At 48.0% G+C, this 20,798-nt stretch overlaps 2 protein-coding genes across 9 annotated transcripts in view; one reads left to right on the top strand and one right to left on the bottom strand.

Moving 5' to 3' along the window:
- Window positions 1–7,295, top strand: part of ZRANB1 (zinc finger RANBP2-type containing 1) — a 45,501-nt gene extending 38,206 nt beyond the window's left edge. For 3 of the 5 annotated variants that reach the window (XM_037401067.1, XM_037401064.1, XM_037401065.1), the window contains 2 exons: window positions 4,055–4,284; window positions 5,287–7,295. In XM_037401067.1, the coding sequence (XP_037256964.1) occupies window positions 4,055–4,284; window positions 5,287–5,505 (449 nt within the window). In that variant the 3' untranslated portion in view covers window positions 5,506–7,295. Of the gene's footprint in view, window positions 1–294; window positions 2,389–4,054; window positions 4,285–5,286 lie in introns of those variants that run through there. The other 2 variants (XR_005106290.1, XR_005106291.1) reach the window with 2 other exon arrangements.
- Window positions 7,296–10,408: 3,113 nt separating this feature from the next.
- The window catches only part of CTBP2 (C-terminal binding protein 2), a 319,033-nt gene continuing 308,643 nt past the window's right edge, over window positions 10,409–20,798 (bottom strand). For all 4 annotated transcript variants that reach the window (XM_037401063.1, XM_037401062.1, XM_037401060.1 and 1 more), the window contains 6 exons: window positions 18,444–18,650; window positions 16,488–16,702; window positions 15,885–16,015; window positions 14,966–15,093; window positions 14,107–14,224; window positions 10,409–11,982 (listed from right to left, as the gene is read on the bottom strand). In XM_037401063.1, coding sequence (XP_037256960.1) covers window positions 11,802–11,982; window positions 14,107–14,224; window positions 14,966–15,093; window positions 15,885–16,015; window positions 16,488–16,702; window positions 18,444–18,650 — 980 coding nt within the window. In that variant the 3' untranslated portion in view covers window positions 10,409–11,801. The remainder of the gene's footprint in view (window positions 11,983–14,106; window positions 14,225–14,965; window positions 15,094–15,884; window positions 16,016–16,487; window positions 16,703–18,443; window positions 18,651–20,798) is intronic.

Genomic DNA, 20,798 nt, shown 5'->3' with positions numbered 1-20,798 from the left:
AAGATGTGTATTCTGTTTTGCAAGCCAAATACATGTTTGGGTGACTTTCCCCAGTATCACGCGCTAACACTTTATTATTTAAAGAATAAAAACCCAAGAGGGGATTGGGAGCATCTGTAGATGCTCAGCAGTAAACAAAACCCATGTGGGAAGAACTGTTTGATCAGATGCTGTGGCTGTGCTGCAGGGTGTTGGTTTTTCCCATGGTTCATCTTCCTGCCTTCAAGTACATCTGCTTTGACAGCTCTCCTACAGTTGTTTTCACCAACACATCGCCATTTATTTATATCTTAGCAGAGGACTTCCCAAAACCTCTCCTGTGATTTTAAAAAGAGCACGCTACCTTTGGAAGTGGGCAGAGCTGTGTTGTGTAGAACTCCAGACTGTGGCGTTAACGTCGCATGTGTAACCTATTAGAACTGTTCGGTCTTCAGAAAATCACTCGGCTTGTAAGTCTGGGGCAGAGACAAAACTTCTTTCTGTGAGGAAATGAAATGTTCTTTTGAAGAGTATAAAAAAAATTTGGTACTCTTTGTAGTTACATGGTATCGTTTATTAGAGATGATGAAAGGATAGACTGGGAAAGAACAGTTATTCATGTGATACAGATCTGACGCTTCAGGTTTGTGTTGCTTTTTAACTTAAAGGCTGAGTGGTTTGCAAGATGTTCTTATTTTATAGATTGGGCATTGAGGCAGACAAGTGTTATGTGGCCTAAATACGCTGAAATTGTTTTCTAGCTCTGTGAACCAGAAGGTAACTGGGTGTCTGGGGGACAGTCTTTTACTAGACACACATTTCCAGGAATTTAGTCAGACGGATATTTATGACTTGTGATTTGCTTGCCACAAGCCACATCATCCATACATAGAAACACACAGCACTGAACAGGTGAACTTGGGAGTCCTGTGTAACTTCTGTCCCTGTCCAACCACATTTCTGTGGTTAATGTGTGCTAATTAAATGCTAGCAGCACAGCTGAAACCAAACAGCCGTCGGACTCGGAGTAGTATGGGCTGCCAAGACAGGTCTGTAAATGGTACAAGACGTGGTGTTCTGGGCTTGTGTGCGAGCCTTGCTTGGCATGTGCCCCTTCGGTGGAGCTCTGAGGAGTGCTCGGGCTTCTCGGACTTGCCGTGTAGCACCCTGCCTGTGTGTTCAGATCACATTCACCAAAAAAGAAAGATTGTGGGTTATAATAGAGGTGGGGAAGTGATTTTTAACTTAACATCACGGTTCAGTTCATAGTGCCGTGGCAGGTATTGTACACACCCTGTCCACCCCTGAAATCTCCCTGATCAGAACTTTGTTCTCCAGGATTCCTTGCTCCAGCGTGGGATCCTTGCTGTAACTGCTGTGAATCCCGTAACTGACAGCCTCCTTGTTTCCTAGATTGCAATTGACTGTTAATGCTTCTTTAAATATTAAAGCTTTGACAGTGAAAGATCCATTTACTCGGCCTGAAGCGTGCTCCTGGTCTAGCCGCATGTATTTAGTGGCACGACTATACAGCTTTTAAAATTAAACAGGAAAAAAGGTGACCGAAATGATTATCGGGTCAGGCTGGAGAAACTGAACCCGGTGTGGATGGCTTCACGGGTAGGTGTTACCCCGTACTCTTTATTTTCCATGGCTTGTGTGCTTGTCAACTGTTCTTATGCTACCTTATCAATTTATATCAGATTGCCTTTTATAAATCTTAAGAGCACAAGATATTCTCCCTGATAATGCTTGAAATTCCCTTCTTGTGGAGCTCAGCACATAATGTTGAGGAGGAATGGAAAGCGTAACACATCCTTCTGTCTTGGGGTTATTATTAGTGGCGAATTCTTACTAAGATAAAACAATAGTGTGAAAAAATTTCCACAAAGTTGCTGAATTTCAATGTAGAGATCACAGCAAGGCAAACAGACTAGTTCCACTCCTGAAAGGTCACGTAGCTGTGCTTGATGCAGGAGTTCTGTGGTGTTAGATGCGGTATGAGATGGCCACAGAGATGAGACCCTTTGCTTATCAGTGACTTCTGTAGCCCTGAAAGCATTGTGTAGTGCCTGGGGCCAAAATCTACCAGTTGAGGTCAGTAAGGCATTAACTGTCTGTATTCATTGGCAATAAATTAAATTAATCTTCCCCACATCGAATCGGTTTTGCCTGTGATGGTAACTGGTGAGTGATCTCCCTGTCCTTATCTTGACTCACAGTCTTTTCGTTGTGTTTTCTTCCGTCTGGCTGAGGAAGGGGAGTGAGAGAGCGGCTGGGTGGGTGCTCAGCAGCTAGCCAAGGTCAACTTGCCACGCTAGTGTAACTGTCCTGAGGAGCTGGCACAGGTGGCAAGTGGAGAGAGAGGACCTTCTGATAGATCTCTACGATCATAACTTGTGGAAGAAGGTGGGTAAGCAGTCATCCTGAGGGTGCGGATGCCTTGAGTTCTGAAAGGCCTCGGTAACCTAACCAACATGTAGGTAGGTAGCGCCGTCATACTTAAACAAAGCATACAATATTCATAGATCGGTTTCCCCCCGGCTGCTTGATTGTTCTGCTGCTGCTTCAAAAGAAAGATTGGAAAAAAGTTCATGAAGTTATTTCTGTGAGTATGCATTAAGACTGGATTGCCAGGAACTGAGGGAGTGTCTTTGCTACGTTTGACAGTTAGCATGTTATTTTCAGTGTAATTTTGAATTTTGACCAGATGCTCGGTTCTTTCCTGCAGTGTAAAGGCTTGAAGTTTTCTACTTAATGCTTATCCCTTGTTCTGCATCTCTTGTGTTTAGCATTGAATCACAGTGAGACTTCGTTGTAACGGGGATGGGAGGAGGGCAGCGCTAAAAAGGTGTTAAATGGATTTGTCCTTAGAACTAGATGTTGTTAAAAGTTGTGGGAATCTTAACCTCAAAGAAGTAGAAAGACTTTTAGGTATTTCTTGATTGCTAATTCAAGAATAGGGTAAACAAGGGACAAGTATTTACTGGTAGCCCCCGCTAATTTTTGTTGCGGCAAAGATGAGTTTTAAACTCAGTTAAAACCTCCAAACCCACCCCCTCCTCAGACCTCATCTCCATGGATGTTGGAGTAGAAGTGAAGTGCCTTGTTTTGCTGCGGCGTCTATTCCTCGCTTGCTGGCAGCAGCTGTACCAGGAAAGGTTGCTATGCTACACGTGCACTTAAGTTTATGCGTGGCTATTTTTAAACTGTCACAAGGTAAGGCATGCTTTTGCTTAAGTTGTCTTGCAGCAGTACACACCAAGAATTACTGACGTTCCTAGAAGAAAGGAGCTAGAGTTTTATTTTGAGACTTCATGCACCTCAAGCGAATTCCTGTCTTTTAGCAATAAAAACATTGGTGAGGAAAAAGTGCAGTTTCTTTCAGAATTTGTGACATCGGTAACTTGTCGTAGCTGAGTAAAATAGGATCAGCTTTTCGGTGGTTGGTTGCTTTGGGTTTTGGTGGGGGTTGTTTTTGGAGACTAGGTATGCATAGTTGATGTAGGTTATTTTAATCTATTAATACAATGTTTATGAGAAGTCCCATTGCCTCTGGGATGGGCTACATGCTTAGGTGCTGAATAACGTTTAGTGCAGCAAGTTCTTCTAATAATAAGTTTTGTAAGCAGATGGTGGAATTTTTGTTCTGGTAAAAATAGGCATCTGACTGTAGCTTTTATTTCTGTGATGCAGAATCTGATTTTTTCCCTTTGTAATTTTTTTAAGACATATTTAAGAAGAGTTGCTAAACCTAAGACTGCTCTTCTAACCTCGTTCTTTGTTCATCGCTATATTATAGACCATAGGTTTTTGGGGTAACGTGGTATTGGTTGTAATTGTGATCGCTTTTGTACAATTGCAGAGATACTTTACTAATCTCCTGTTAACCTAATAATAATCAGCTGTATGAAAGGTGTGACCTATGTTAGTGCAGACCAAACCAAGTCCATTTAAAATGCTTGTGTAATTTGTCGCTGCTACTGCATTTAGCCAAAAGCAAAAGGTTTGTTTCCGAATTCTTCATTGTTGAACACTGCAGTTTTGTCTTACCCTTTCTTTTAACTTGTCTCAGGTGTATATTTGCCTTTGTTATGGGAACAGAGTTTTTGTTGGAAAAGTCCTATTGCTCTGGGCTACACAAGGGGCCATTTCTCCGCTCTGGTTGCCATGGAGAACGATGGCTATGGCAATCGAGGTGCTGGTGCTAACTTGAACACTGATGATGATGTTACTGTTACCTTTCTACCCTTGGTGGATAGCGAGAGGAAATTACTGCACATTCACTTCCTTTCTGCTCAAGAGGTAAGAAATAGCTGTGTAGCTGGTCGCCTTTGTCACAGCTGCTTATTTAAGCTGTGGCCTCAGCAGTCTCTGTAGCCCCATATGTTTTTGCAGTTCAGAGAATTCCAGGGAGTGTACCGTTCTGATTAATTAATACTGCTGCCTTCCCCGTCATTTGAGGTGATTGAGAGGTGTTTTCCCAGAAATTTGATGCTTATTTATAGCTCTGTAAATTGAATGTAACTTCACTGTGCATGCGAATACAAGCGTACCTTAAAAAGGACCGAGAAATAAGGATTCTGACACTGATGTGAGACTGAAATACAGCTGTTTTTTGTTTGGTTTCTTTTTTTTAAAAGATGTGACACAAATATTGGCCAGTAGTTACAGCATGCTCTACCTCTTTTTCTAGTGAAATTCAACTCTCTTCTTCTTTATAAAAGACAGGGAACTACCTCAGTGAGGTGTGTACACGGGGAAAGGGAGGGTTGGAAAATCTGAAGTAATTGCTAAAAGTGGGCATCCTGTAAATAAAGGAGAAAAGGTATGGGCTTTAATCTAGAGAAGGATATTTTTTTTCAGTAAGCTGCAACATTTGTTATGGCTTAAAAGAGGAAATATTTCATGCCAAGAACTTCTAGGTTCCTAAAAACTACTTTATAAAGCCAGAAGACTCTTTTAGGAGTTATCCTCCTTATATATGGTGCCTACCATAAATAATGAGTTGCTTACAAGTAAATATAGGAGCACTATATTGGGAATACACATCTGAAAAATGCAGAAGGGAAGAATAGCTGGGGAATATTTCCAGACCCTTCAAATTTTGGTGGAAGATGCAGTGTGCATCCGTGTGGCTTTTGGGGACTCCCAGCTGCAGTGAAGTAGTGTGCTAACTCTGGCAGCTCTGAAAAGGAGCTGCATTGCTGCCCTAGCCTGGGTGCTCCGGAATATCACAGGTGGCTTGCCTAAAGTTGCTGGTGACGTTTCAAGCATCGTTCTCAATCTGTTTTCTCTCCCCCAAAGATAGGTAATGAGGAGCAGCAAGAGAAACTGCTTCGGGAATGGCTGGACTGCTGTGTGACAGAAGGAGGGGTTCTCGTGGCGATGCAGAAAAGCTCCCGTAGGCGCAATCATCCACTGGTCACCCAGATGGTAGAGAAGTGGCTTGATCGCTACCGACAGATCCGCCCTTGTACATCGCTTTCTGATGGTGAGGAAGATGAGGATGATGATGATGAATGATGAGGAAGAAACTGGAAATTACCAGCGCAGAGTGTCTGACCCGGAGTTAGCGTTGTGCTCTAGCAGTTCGTTGTGGAACGACCCAATTCTAGGGGAAACGTGCTGTAAAGGGTTTTTCTAACCAGCATGGAGAGAGTCTAGAAGCTCATCTGCTGCGTGAAGAGAGCAAAATGGGCTGGACTACAGTTTGTATTAAAACAAAGAAAAAGAAACAAAAAACAGCTAATTTTATTATCAAGACAGAAAAAAACCATTTTTCTTTCTGATTGTAAATCTGTCTATAAATGTACCGCATGTGGTTGTGTAAGAGGTTGTGTAATAGGAAAAGTATACCAGCATCTTAATTATTGCGAAGAAATTTTTCAAATAAGGGCACTTATGAAAGCACATGTTAGACGGATCTCTCTTCCCTCCGAGATTCTTTTACAGTAGAACTTGGTATTCTGCATCACCCTTTAGATACTCTGACACAGTTCCGTGAAAGGCCCATTTATGTGAAATCTCACTAGTGCCCAGGTCAGATTGTGAGGGGTTTTTTTTTGTTTGCACAAAATAGCCACAGCAAGTCATAAGCAAAATACATTCATTATTTTACTAATATTTGAGTTACTGCTGTGCCCATATAATAAAATCTAAACTCTACGGAACAAACTGGAAGAGAAGCTAAATTTTTCATTGAGTGAAATTATTTGTTTCCTGAAAAGTTGATTTTTTTTTTTTTGGTTGGGTTTTTTCATATTTTTTTTTCTTCTAATAGTTAATAGATTCCTTTCAGTATATGTAAGAATATTTATTCAGAGAAGTGACCTAAAATATAGGGATTTTATTCCAGTGAGCATACACTAAACAAAATTGTGTGAAATTCGAGAACTCAAGACATGATTGAGAATTTCATATTGTCAGAACTCTGTCTTGCTGTGATACAAACTATATATCATTTTATCGTTTATTCATCAACTCAAACATTGCTGCAAATGAAAAAACACCTTTTTAAAGGGTTATTCCTCAGTCATTAAATCTAGTGAGAATACACTCGGCAGTTCTGATTAAAAAGAAGAATCTATGCTAAAGTTGTTATTAAAAGCACTGTTATATATTTCTCAGTATGTAAACCTGGGAATTTCTTGCATGTTGATTGATGTGGCCATACTTAAACTTATGTAAGTTCCTAAGATTGTAAGTTCAGAGTATATTCTCCAGTAGAAATTTTATTATATTTGATAACTTTAGCCATGTAACCTGTAATGGATAAAGTTTATCTAAAAATCTCACTTAAACACTAAAGGTTAATGCCAGTTTTTACATATACAGTGCAATTCAGGTTGTCTGGAAAAGCACTTTTGATGGTGTGGTGGTTGACTAAGGAATTTTGCAGTAGATGAAATTGTTTGAATTAGAATTTGGAAAGAAGCCCCATAGCACATATTTTTATGTAGTTCAGAGCTATGGAAACCCTGAGGAACTTGCTGCTTTTTCTTCCAAATGCTGCTTAGATGGTGTTGAAATGTGCACAACTCCTACATAAACTTGGTGACAGCACCGCAAGTATAGGAATAATGAAGTACTGTATTAATTTAGCAATTTTCCCAGCACAGATTCCATTGAGGTTTATTATGAAATGTCTTCACCTTTTTTTTTTTTTTTTTTTTTTCTTCCTTTGGCCATTAGATCTCCTCAAGATGGATGCATGCGCTAATTTCAAAGAATGCATGCTTATCTGCAATGTACGTATGATTTACCTGAACTAAATAGGCAAACCGCAGATACTAAAGAGGTTCTTCACAAGCATATGGTCCTGTTTCAAGTTTGCTTTCTAAATCGTTTTGGGTTGGTTTGTTTTTTTTCTCTCCTTTTTTTCTTACCTTGCGGTGAAATCCTTTTTATACCTTGTCTAGCTGAGGACGTGAAGGTTTTCTGTCGGGGGAGCGGAGTGCAGAGTAAGCTGGGATGAGAGTTTCCCTGATCTGAGCTGGTGTGCTCGGTGGCATCGTTGATCCGTTGTGGCATAACCCGCCCCACTTCTGGAGGCCCTTCTAGCGCAGGGCTAGGCCTGCCAGCTTGAGCAGCTGTGCTTCAGTGGCCGCGCTGCTGTAAATTCAGATCCCAGCTTACCCAGGACTGGCTCCCCTGTGCAGACCACCGTTTGGGTGGACAAAAGGATAAGCTCCTGCCTTCAGTTGGCTACTTCACGGGGTGTGCAGAACTTTAACACCCCCCACCCCCTCTTTGCTTTCTGCAGTACTGTTCCGTTTAAGGAAGTAAAGCTTCCGTGTGACATGGGGGGAATAACCGATGTGAAAGTCTACCTTGAGCCAAATTTTGACGAGCGCCTTTCCTCGCCTCCCGTTGCTGTACGTGGGCAGCCTGCGTTGTGGCCTGACGATCCCCGTCCCCAGCCACCACCTCACCACAGCAAGTGGAAGTTCACCATGAGTCAGTTCAGCCGTTTTCAAAAGCATGCACCGTGCTCTCCGGTATTTATCTAGTTCTGGTATGAGAGGGCAGTCCTGGTACTTCAGAGCTCTTGGCTTTTTTGATCATTATTGTTTTGTTCTGATGTGCTGTAAAATGGTATGTTCAGGTTACCGTGCTTCACAGGTCATTTCGGAACTGGTGAAGGATCTTTTTCAGAATCCAAGTTAATCCAAACCTCATGTACCTGTAGATTAAAGAGATGCAATCCCCTGCTTTGTGCTAGCACGGTAGTCAGTGTATGTTAATGGGTACTCTCCTTGAATCACATACTTGAAAGTTTACAAGTAATGAGGTTAATTTGCAAATGCTACCTTGCAGCTTGTCAGCAAGTTCTGCTCTTTTAGCCAAGTACATATATATAAAATTGGGTTTCTCCGTGTTATTTTCCTCATATTATTGCTCGCAGCAGCACGTGCTTTCCTGGCACAGAACTTGGCTTTTCATTGCTACCTCCTTTGCATCTGGTTGTTTTTTCTGGTTTAATTTATGAATTCCTCAGTGAAAAATCCCTGTATTTCTTTTGTTTTTAATATATTAAAATTTAGTAATTCTGGATTCTTCCAAAGTTCTGCTGCATGGCTTATGGCAAATATTACTAGATCGTGTTTATTCCATTAACAGAATCTGTTTGTGTGCATTTATAGAGACCCTTATTTAATTGCTGCTTCCCCCCACTGCCCCCACCCCTTTGTTCAGTAACTTCCCTTAACACCTTCTTTTAGGTTTTATTTGGTGTCTTGTCACCTTCAAGCTGCTTGTTTTAAGCTGCTCTGACATCCATAGTCAACGGAGAGCCTCCCCATCTGCCTGCCCAAAGCATGACAGCAGTGTGGCTCTGTCAGCAAAGTAACGGCACAGAGCCGCAGCAGCGACTCCTTTACTTCCCGTTTCCTTCCCCAATAATCTTCCATTTGAGAGTTGCAGCATGCTGCTTCCCGGCACTTTAACACATGGTAACTGCGATGATACTCTTCCCTTTCCACGTCCATGGATCTTCTCTTTGCACGTTTTGCTGGTGGTTGCGCTGCAGACGCTTGAAACCCAACAGCAGAGGGAACTTCTCGAACTGCAGCCTGTTACCAAAACGTGTCCTTTCGTTTGTAACCCTTGGGATCTCGGATTTCCGCTCCTGTGGAGCTTGCAGGGCTCCAGTGGAAGCTGCCTGCCCACGTTTGCATCCGTCCTTGGTTTGGGTTGAGAGGCAGGTTGGGTGTCAGCTGAAGAACACGGTGTTGCCTGTCCTCTGGGGGGTCTGAGCCGAGCCCCTCGCTGTCCGGCTGCGGTCCCCGCTGCTGGCAGCAGATCCCCGAGGAACAACCGCTGCACAAGATCCTGCGACGCAGGGAAGCACTTGCACCCATCTGGGATGCAACTGCTTATTGAAAAACAAACCAAAGTACCAGAGCTAGTTTATTTTTAAAAGCAACTCTAAACCTTAACATCAATGAAATGGTTTCCTATTGGTTTTTACTGTCGTTTCAGCATTTCCCAAACACCTTCTCTGTAACTAACCTGGTTTATCATCCTGGTTTCTCGTGGTGGTCACGGATAATCACTGCTGTGCTATGTTGATTGCTGACAAAGAGCGGTCACTCATCTATAAACGGTGACCAACTTTTAACATGTGCGAAGTCGGTAATTAGTTTTCAGTTTAATTTAAAGCAAACAAAATACAGACTTTTGTAACCTAGATGCTTTTTGGTTTCAGCTTTTTTTCTTGGTCCCTCTTCAGGCCAAGCTCCGTGCCTCGTCTGACGCCGTGTGTGCTGGCACTCTGATGCAGGGTGGAAGCAAATGAACGGGTGTTTTGTCCGGTGGGGCTCGGAGCCGCTAGCACCTCTAGAGCACCTTTTCAGTTTTGTTCACTAGTGGTTTGTTAATGCTTCGTTTCTTGTGTGCACAAAATATGCTGAGGTGTAGTTGCCTTTGTAGTTTAACGGAAACCATAGCATTTTTTTTTTTTACTTTTTCACCTAGGCTGCATGTAATATCCCACTTGACTTTAAATATTCACAAATTACAAATGTACAGCTTATGGATAGCACCCCCTGCAAGCCTGGATGGGAAACTGAATTCAGCAAGCTGTTTCCCAGCAGTGCAATTTTAGAAGCGAGCTGCACGCAGCAAGCCTGAACAGAGTTCCTACAGCACTTCTCCAAGGCTGCTGCAGGAAGCCGAGGCCATTCCTCGGCCGATGCCATCACAGTTTGCTGTAAGCGTCACCCTTCTGCTGGCGGGGACAGGAGCAGGTCCCAGTGGCTGCTCACGTGCCAGAGGTACTGAAGGCAGACGCGAGGAAAACTTACCTGCTCTCTGCTGCAAAATTGTTCGCTTTTGGAGGAGGGCACAGAGCCATCAGCGTTACAGTTTGTACCTCTCGGTGTCTCCAACTTAAAGCATTAGCCAGGTTGCAGCGAGAGCTCTTACCTTTCAGAAATTAAAGAAATTTTATCACTTTTTATTGAAAACTGCACTGAACGCTAAATGTCCACCTTTACAATAAACAAATACAATAACGGTAACACACTAAAACAAAACATACTTCTGATAGCCATTCGTTTTTATGTTGGTTTTTTTTTTTTTTCTTTCTGTTTGGGACAGCTTAAGATATTTTTTTTTTTCGTCACAGAAACAGGAATGTACCCATACAAAGGCTCAAAATAGGCCATCTTTTTAAAAACAAAAAGGCGATGATTCACAAAAGACTATGAATATAACATGTAACTAGTTGATACAAATCTAATAGGATTTGTTAAAATCAGTCACATCTAATAACACATTTTGAAGTGTTCTTGTATAAAATATCACGTGAAGAAAAGAAGACTTTTATCAATGTCTAAAAAAGTGGGTTTTGTTCATAGACAGTCTGACAAGTTACCATAAAAAGTGTTTCCTGAGACATAAGGAAATGCAACATTATTCTTGAACCCTTTCCAGCTCAAGACTTTTTTCCACTTGATAAAATAGCTGCAGATTTAAAACTGAGAAAATATATTTGAGTACAAATAGTGTGTGAAACTTAATACTTTCTTCTTTTTTCTTTTTTTTTTTCTTTTTTTCTTTTTTTTTTTTTTCTTGCATCATTGCAGGGAGGGCATAGGTGAATGCACAGCTACTTTATTCAGTGTATTGGGCAGAGAAGAGACTGGCAGTTTCTTTTTTCATTAGCCTGGGAGGGCAGCGGCTGTTACTGGGAGCCCTTTCTGCCCTCCCCATCCCACAGATCCCAGCTGGAATGGCTAGAACTTAAACCTGGCAGGAGAACTTCTGTTATATGTCACTGGCCCTGTAAGACTGCAAAAAGGATTATTATTACCATTGGTTTTTTTCTTCCACTTCTAAGCCAGTACTGATGCCTCCCATTAGAAGAGGTAACCAGATACAAGAGTAAGGAAAGGGCTGAAGCCACATAATGGTTTCCTCTAACATTTCTATGTTAACTCTGTAAAGATGGCTTAATGCAATGGTTTGGAAACAGGTGCAGAAGCCCTGTCCTTCCCAAGGAATTGAGGGGGGAAAAAAAATATCTATTTTTATTCATGTGATTGATGCACAGATGAAGGAAACTTAACACACAATAACAGAAGTTGATCATTAATGTATCACATCCTAGTTTTCAGTTTCAGAAGGTGACTTCTTCAGGGCTTCTCCCCAGTCTTGACTGCTATCGCTTTGTCATTAACACTGGAACATCAATGATGCGTCTGTCCAAAATCAACGTTACAAATTTCGTATCAAATTCTTTTTTTTTTAGTTTGTGTATAACTTCTTTTCCAATGTCTCTTGGTCCTAAGTTTATTGAATGATTTTTAAATTATCTGCTATTGCTCATTGGGATGTTCCCTGTTGTCCCCGTGTTTTGTGGGCTGGTTAGGAGATGGAGCTTGGGAAGGATGTGCCACTGTGGGAAGATTGTGAGTAACAGGGATGCCTCCAGGAATGATGCCCTCCATAGCTGCCGGTATTCCTCCTGGTGCGACACTGACCATCCCAGGTGGATACCTGGGAGAGGGGACAGAGAGAGGCAAGTTTGTCACGTCAGAGCTGGCCACAGACAGCACGAATAGCACAACCACCGCTGCAGAGGCTATGGAAAGACCGAGCAGCAAAGAGATTCCGCTTCTCTACTACAGCTGAGTTTGGTTTTTCTTTTAGACTACAAGGGAAAGCTCAATGTTAAATGTTAAACCAGTGCTGCTGCGTCTCGGGTAAATGTCCTCCACAGGACTGCATCTTGTTCTGTGCCTTCTAGCAGGTGGCTGAACCATAAGGAAACCTTTCTCTTTTGAAAAACTGGGTAAGGAATCCTCTAGAGTGCTCTGGGATGCTGGCACGCTGGCTTAAATCATCCCTGCACGTGAATACCTTTGAACACCTACACCCGGGTTGTAAATTTTCCCTCTCCAGAGGGTAGCTGAATCTTCCTCGTGTAACCAGAGAGCGCAGCTGAAAAACGGGGTAGGATCTGGTTCATCTTCTTTTCTAAGGATGGGGTGAGTTATGCGTGTTCCAAGAAATTCCAAGAGTTTGAGAAAGAGAAGAAGGGATTTCTTGAGCTGTCCACAGGGAAGCTGTCACATGGGGGCAATGTGACCATAACCCTCTGGAGGGCTCCTGGACACCCCAACCACCAGCACCTCCCGTGGCTGCCATCTCTGGAGGGAAAGGCGGAGGGGGAGCCGGGAGGGGAAGGAAGGTTTTACCTGAAGGTGCAGAGCTGACCCCTGTCCGCTTACCAGGGCAGCGGGGCCGCAGCTCCCCAGGGGCTTAGCAAGGATGAAGCACCCTGTGGCGGCAGCCAAGGCTTGTCCTTGGGGTGGTGGCATTGTCCCCATGCCTCAGAGCAGCCGGAGCAGGACGGAGGGGCATGCCTGCCCCAGCTTCGGATGTTCCAGCCTGTGCACTCTGTGTGGGACCTGCAGGTTCTGAGCACGCAGGGCCATGGCACATGCGTGGCCGGGGGCCTTGACCTAAGGCTCTGCGGCCGGCCGCATGCCTGCCCGCCCCTGCCCTCTAATGCCACCCCATGTGTCCCGCAGGGTTTTTTTTTGTATCTTGAGTATTCTTGGCAACGGTGATATGGTGAAAGCTGCCCGTGTTCCAGCTGAGGCCTCGTGCCTTGGTGTCTCTTATCGGCGTGCTTTGAGCCACCCAAAGTGGAGCAGTAAGTAACCCTAATCTCAGGGATTTGGGTGGAAATTGGGCCACCTGACTACGGACCTATATTTGGAGCTTTCACCCTGGCTCGCGACCCCGCGAGCTGGGCCAGGCGCCCTGCGGTCAGGGCACGGGCCGAAGCGGAGAGCAAACCTGCAGCCGCTACTTCGCTTTAAAAGCTGCGTCCTGCGTGTCTGCAGGCCCGGGGGTCCTGCGGCTTACGGAGGCGCTGCAGCCGTCACTGCTGGCCCACCCGAACGAAGGCAGCGTAAACGGGCGGCTTTATAAACCCGTGGTTACATCGAGCAGCGCTGGTACTCCCCGCGGTGGCATCCCTGCTCCCCAGGGAGGGGGATCCCAGTCGCCGCCTGAGTCAAGGTAGCAGCCGTTACCGGGCTCCTGGGCGCTACAGCCGGGCTCCTGGCGCTACAGCCGGGCCCCTGGGCGCTACAGCCGGGCTCCTAGCGCTACAGCCGGGCCCCTGGGCGCTACAGCCGGGCTCCTAGCGCTACAGCCGGGCCCGCGGGTGCTACAGCCAGGCCCCTGGGCGCTACAGCCGGGCTCCTGGCGCTACAGCCGGGCCCCTGGGCGCTACAGCCAGGCCCACGGGTGCTACAGCCGGGCTCCTGGGCGCTACAGCCGGGCCCGCGGGTGCTACAGCCGGGCCCCTGGGCGCTACAGCCGGGCTCCTGGGCGCTACAGCCGGGCCCCTGGGCGCTACAGCCGGGCCCCTGGGCGCTACAGCCGGGCTCCTGGGCGCTACAGCCGGGCCCCTGGGCGCTACAGCCGGGCTCCTGGGCGCTACAGCCGGGCTCCTAGCGCTACAGCCGGGCTCCTGGGCGCTACAGCCGGGCTCCTGGGCGCTACAGCCGGGCTCCTAGCGCTACAGCCGGGCTCCTGGGCGCTACAGCCGGGCTCCTAGCGCTACAGCCGGGCCCGCGGGTGCAGCCCTCCCGTTCCCCCGCTCACCTGTACGTGGCGCCATTGAGCTCCGGATGAATCGCCTGCTGATCTATTACCGACCACGGAGCCGTTGTGACAAAGAATTCCTTATTCACGCAGTTCCTTAGGCTTTCTGGGATGCGCCCTGGAGTTGGTAATAAAGGTAATTATGCGTCAGGTGGGTCCTAGCTTTATCACCCTCTAATAAGCTACATTTTTTTTGCATGTCACTAGATTTGTTAGTGTAAAGGATGGGGGGGACGACACATCCCATACGCCTTGTTTCAGGAGGAGGTTTTGGCTGTCCCCAGGTGCACATTGCAGCACAGTCTCTTACCCTCAGTCCCAACTCTGTTTCGGGAAGGGTGGTTCCTCTGAGTCCGCCAGGGATGATGCTGTGCCTTCCACCTTAACCAGGAGGGCAATTTTTAGGACAAGAGAACCACCCATTTGCTGGAGTACTGTGACTGCCACCTCGGAGCAAGCTGAGTTACAGCAAGAGCTGGACACAGGTGCCTTCCCTGCTTCGGGGTTTGGTTCTGGCATGCAGTCGGCTGTGGTCTGCACCACCGTTTGGGCAGCAATTATCGCTTCGCTGTCCTTTGCTTCCCACTTACGCACACTAGTCTTTGCCACACTGCACAAGTGCCCCATTAATTAAAAAAAAAAACAACAAAACAAACCCCCACAGAAACCACAAACATGCTCAAATGCGGGTAAAGTTTTGTGTCTCAGCTCTTTTGCTGGGAATACAATCAGGGTTAGGCCCCTTTCCCCAGTATCCTGCCAAGACACAACAGGGTGAAGCCCTGTCTGTGCCTCTCCTGGCTCCCGTTCCAGGCACACACACACGAGCTAACCCCAGCTTCTCCGCGGGGCTGGGTACCTGTGATCGCACGCCGTATTTCAGTAGCAGCAGCTTCTCTCATCTCTAGTGACGCTTGCTCGCTGTACCAAGCAGTGTGTGGAGTACAGATTAAATTAGGAGCATCTTTCAACGGGCCTTGAGCGAAACTGGGAGCAGGGGGAGAGGAAACAAAGATTACTCAAGATTTAAAGAGAGAATAAAAGATGTTATGAGTAGCAGAAGATTTGTGGCCTGTCCTCTGCACATGCAAGCCTCCTTTCCCGGCCCCTCACCTGTGGCACAGGGGCTGGAAGCAGCCAGACAGGGTCCTGCCAGCCCAAAATGGCCACAGAAGTGCTGGGGAGGAAGCACAGTTCCCGTGCATGGCACAACTGAAAATGCACCAAAAAAGAGCCAACAGGGCTGAACCCCCAACCTACTGGGTAGTTGGTCTTAATGCTTCCACAGGAATAAATGTCTGGGCGTGTCTCTGCAGCAGCGCTGGGGATGCTGGCACAGGCTTTGGATCACCCAGCCCAGGGTGGGAGGAGGTGGGGGTTCACCCTTTATAGAAGCACACTTACTTTTTTAAAAAAAAGTTTCTGAAAACACAAGCAAACGGTCTTCAACGAGAGAAGTTGCATTCCCACTTACAACCAACCCCTTCCCAGCTAGCAGCAGCCTGTGGGCAAAAATGCCCAACATTCAACATGTTAAATTTGTTCTCATGGATTAATGAGCGTGGTTTTTTGTTTAACAAAAACCAGGCTGATTTCTTGTTTTATGCTCCTAGTGTCCCTTTGAACATCTGTCATCCCGGTGCCAGCCCACGAATGATGGATACCACAAGGTGCCACAGCCTTTTCCCAAACCAGTAGGACCATCCCCCAGCGCTGGCAGTGTGTGACAAGGCTCGTGGGTGTTGTGTGTCCCCTGGCCCCGCAAACTGGAGCTTTACCTAAATGGTTCAGACTCGTGCACATCAAGCGCAGCCCCTCGTATCCGTCCCTCCTTCAGGGCTTGAGTTAAGGCCTTCTCGTCCACCAGCCCCCCGCGCGCCGTGTTCACCAGGAACGCTCCCTGCCTCATCTGGCGGCGGCCGGGGAGAGAGAGATGAGGGTGAGCTCAGTGCAGTGACCCAACTCCTGTCCCGACGCAGCAGCAGGTGCCCTGGGGTGCCTCCCGCTGGGACTGCACCCCGCTTTTCAGGCTGAGTGGCTGTGCTCCTGCCCCAGAGCAGTCCCCACCCTGCTGCACGTGGGTTTTCTAGGGAAAGTCCAGCTCTGGCTGGTATCAGCAAACAAAACCCGCTCCTGCCGTTGCCTCCCCACCACAGGCGCAGGGCACGCGTACCCGGCAGCATGCTACCCCTGGTAAGCACCGTGGGGAAACAGATGGGCTGGTGGGTGCAACCAGCTACTTTGGAGGTAGCCCCTAGGCACTGAGGCGCTGGCTCACTGTGGCCGCAACTGCAGAGGGATGCGTGGCCAGCAGTGATGTGTCGGGTTTGCCCGCTGAAGAGCAGAGCACTCTCCTTGGTTGTGCATGCGAAGTGAATTACCTGCTTAATCGTGAAGTCGTTGATAAGGTGGTGGTTATGTTCGTTAAGGTTACAGTGCAACGAGACACAGTCGCTCTGATAGAGCAGGTCCTGGAGTGTGTAGACCCGCTGGACTCCCAGGGACCTCTCTATCCCATCCTGCAGGTACGGGTCATAAAAGATCACGTTGAAGCCAAACGCCTTGGCTCGGACTGCGACCGCCTGTGCAGTGCGACCTGTGTGTGAAGGGAAGAGAGGCAGTAATTTAACTGATTCCCACCTCCCTGGCTTCACACTGCTGAGCTGCCCCATGGCCTGATCCCCTAGCGTGGCTTGGGGGCTGCCGTGGGTCCCCTGGGACCCCTTGGGCTCCCCAGACAGCCCCTGAAGGGATGCTGGCTGGAGGGGAGAACCCATGCCACCTTGCACAGGGAGGGCTGTGCTTGGCTCTAGCAAATGTCAGATGCTTATGTTAAAATTAAAAAAAAAAAAGCCAAACAAAGCAAAGGGTGAGGCCATTAGGCACCTGCCAGCTCGTGGCCATTTGAACATGTGGCACGATCCATGGCCATGCAGGTCCGGCAGGGAAGGCCCAGTGTGTGCCTTGGCCCCACCAACACGCAGCTCTGGACATCACAGAGAAACAATCCTCTGCGGTGCCGTGTCTACCAAGAAAAGCCAAAAATGGAAGAAAAAGAGTGTCGCCTTTTCTAGACGACTTGCGATAGATTTTTCAGCCTCTCACTGAACGGCTGGTTAATTGGGCATGATGAAGGCAACTGTCGTGGCTTGGAAGCAAAGGGCTACTATGGCCGCTGTGCTGGGGAAGGACGTGCAGCGCTGCTACAGACCCCCCCGGCCTGTCCCCGCCACAGGCTGTGCAAGTTCCACGTGCCCTGTGTGTCAGGTCTCAATTATTTATTTGTTAATTTTTCCAGCTAGCAGCAGCGTGGCAGCCCAGCGCGTGCCCGGTTAGTGGTGCACGGTGATGTCCCCCCGTGCATGCACACACCTGACGCCCTGCTGCTGCCCCAGAGAGGCATGGCTGAGCAGGGGACATCAGCCGGTTGCCTGCATGGACATCCAGCTGCCAGCACACAGCCAGGTACGCGCTGCCGCCCTCACCCTCGCCCTGCCAGACAGACCTTGGCTAACCCCGACCTCCTGCTGGAACCTGACCCACCCGCCTTGCTCCAGTTTCCCCATTTAAACGTGCTCATATGCCAGCTTTTTTGCACTAATTAGCCCAGGGCTTTGCAGGACAACAGCGTGAAGCAAGTGGGGCAAACGGCTGTGGCACAGAAACCAAGTGGAGATGCTGCTGTGGCATTTGTGGTGAAGCTCCCGGCTGGCACAACCCCAACAGCGGCCACCCTCCAGCAGCCAGAACTGCTCCCTACACCAGCACCTCGCCAAATCTCTGCTCACGATGGTGCCACTTTGCCTGCACCTGGCCATCAAGTGCTGGGTGAGCTTCAGCTGCCTGAACACACCTCCTGATCCCTCTCGTGATGGGGGCTTCGCGTCCCCAAAGGGATTCCAAATGGCTGTCAGCAGAGGTGCTGATGATCCCTCTGATGCTGAAACTCCCTATAGCTATGGGTGAACTGAAGACAAATTTTGTTTTCCCCAGCCCTGCCCCAAGCAGGGCAGAATGTCTCAGGAAGAGCCAGGCTGGTGTAGCTGTGGTTCAGGGACAGGTTTTTTTGGGAGAGGATGGCAGCACTACCAAATGTAGTCCCTCCTGGGGCACTGCTGGGTTTCACCAGTGTTTCTCCAAGGACTCAGCCAAGGCTCACAAAATGCAGCTCCTTCACCAAAAAAATCAGCATTAAGAGGTGGTTCTGGTTTTGAAAATGCTCATTTTAGGTCCTTCTCAGGGCAGTGAAGTGGTGCTGAGTCTTCCTCAGAGGCTGAACATGGGGCCAGCAGTGCTGCACATGCTGCTCGCAGGCTGCCTGCCCTTCGCCCACCTACCGAAGCCGATGAGGCCGAGTGTCTCCCCCCTGATGCGGGCAGCACCGGAGGCCACCTCCCGGATCTGCTCCACGCTCTGCACCCGCGTGCCCTCCCGCAGTGCCTGGTAGAGCCACGTGTTCCGTCGGTAGAGGTTGAGGACATGGCAGACGGTGGAGTCGGCCGTCTCCTCCACAGCGGCCGAGGGGATGTTGCAGACGGCGATCCCTGCAGAGGCAACACCACAAAGCACAACCGTGGCTCAGGGGGGGCAGCCCCGGCCACCCACCCCACAGCAAAGCAGGGGGGCTCCTGGCACTTCATCTTCACATCACTCAGCCAGCCCATCCTTTTTTTTTTTAAAGCATTTGGAGCAACGTTTGCTAAGGATGTGCCTGGTTTAGGTACAACTGCCTGAAATCTCTGCAAAAACCACAGTGACCTGTAATACTCAGGGGTCCCCTACACTCCAGCGTCTCTCTAGAGTAAGGACAAGTGCAGATTTCAAGTGCAATAGCTATGCAGGAGTAACTCTAGCAGCAAAGGTTTGTTTTGCAATAGGAAGTCTTATTCTTGCTTACTTTAATCTACCTTCAAAGTGATTTAAATCATGCTGGCAGAAGTCACTCCTTTTCCACAAGAAGACTGTTCAACTATTAAATTATTTAGGGATCAATAATTTGGTGCGCTCAAGCAGGATGGTGTGCCAGGTTGGCATGGCAGGGTCAGCTTCCCCTTCCACCAACAAGCACCACAACAGTCGACTCAAAACACCCCACAGCAAGGCTTGGGGTGATGGCTACCACCATGGCACGTGCACCATCAGTGCAGCCTCCACCACACACTCTGCAGGAAGAACCAGTTGCTCCTGCTGCAAAATCTGGAGGCTTTCTCAGAATGTGGCAAGTGGAGGGGGCACAGCCACGCTGGAGCAGCTCCCCCACCCCAGCACTGCCGCTGCACGCCTGCCTGCCCTGGCGCAGGTTTGGTAACAGACTTTTTGCTCCTTTGCCACAAAAGGCTTATTTGAAGCTGCTGTGTCCCTGCTCGGAGCTGCAAGTATTAAGTTCACTGGCAATGCCTCCCCGCTCGCTGCCCCGTCCAGGCTCTGGCTCGGTAGTGTGTGTAAGGGGGTGCTGAACTGCACCTCTATTCGGCAGAGCAGTTAAGCACATGCTTACATCCCACCGGATTCAATGCAATTTAAACACACATATTAAAGATGGATGTGTATTTACGTGCTTTACTGGACTGGGGCCTTTGAGTAGAAACCATGAAAAAGTAGGAGATAAAGACAGCGTAAGAGACTCAGAAAATCCCCTTCCACTGTGAGGGCCACTGATTCAAAGTCGAAAATCTGTTTCCCATCCCCCTGTCAATATCCCTGCTCCCAGGAGCTGCTTTTCTGTTTTCAAAACTGCTTTCCACCCCGTGGCTGTTTGAAAGACCTACAGAAAAACTGACTGACTCTACAGGGTGGAAAACCCCACCCCAACTAACCCCTAAACCACTGCTCACCTCCTCTCCCTTTCAGGTGACAGGGCCATGATGCCCCGGTCCCCATGAGCTCTTAAAGCTGGTGCTGTCCCATTTTACATTCCCCATCTCTTCCACAGAGGGCAACTTTTGATTTACTTTGGGGATGTGGGTGCAGCCCAGAAACCATGCTGAGCGCCTGCCCAAGGCCCTAACGAAGCAGCAGGGAGGGTTTCCCAAGATGACCACCCGCTTCGGCACCAGGCAACAGCTCCTGCCCGTTTGTAGGCAGAGGCCGTGGCTGCTCGTGGGGGAAGAGAAGAGACAAGAAGGCTGGAGGGTGACGGGTGACTCTAGCAGCACGTCCTGTCAGCCTGCAGCTCTGCTGAGCGTCCCCATCCCCAACCCTGCTGGGTCTTGTCCCTTTTCTGCTGGACCACTTGCTTATAGAGCTGGATGACACCAGACTGCCTTTCCCGTGAGCTTCTTACCCTGTTATTTGCCCTCGTGCCCCCAGGAGCAGGAGCTGCCGGCACCAGGGGGTTAAATACCCACAGTGGATAGTTCAACACCAGCATCTTGTTCTGGGGGTGTCTTCTGGGCCAGACCTGGTCCCACAGGTGGCCACTGGTGCGTGGCCAGGCACCGTGTTTAGGCACTGGTCATTCATTTATTGACTGCACAGTTTAAAAACTACCTTATGGAAGGCAATACCAATTAAACTTTACGCTACATTTGTGGGTAGTCATTACATTTTCTACTCGAAACCACATCATTTGGCCACCCAATTTGCCAAGTATAAAAAGAAGGATTATACTGCAGTATCCCATTACTTTAGTCGTTATATTTTCCCCTTCTTGATGTTCAAAGCCTCAGAACACTGTTATAATGGATAATAAC

The sequence above is a fragment of the Falco rusticolus genome, chromosome 9, assembly GCF_015220075.1.
Source record: "Falco rusticolus isolate bFalRus1 chromosome 9, bFalRus1.pri, whole genome shotgun sequence".
Taxonomy (NCBI): Eukaryota; Metazoa; Chordata; class Aves; order Falconiformes; family Falconidae; genus Falco; species Falco rusticolus.
Note: the sequence above shows the minus strand (reverse complement) of the source record. Positions and strands in the feature narration are given on the sequence as shown.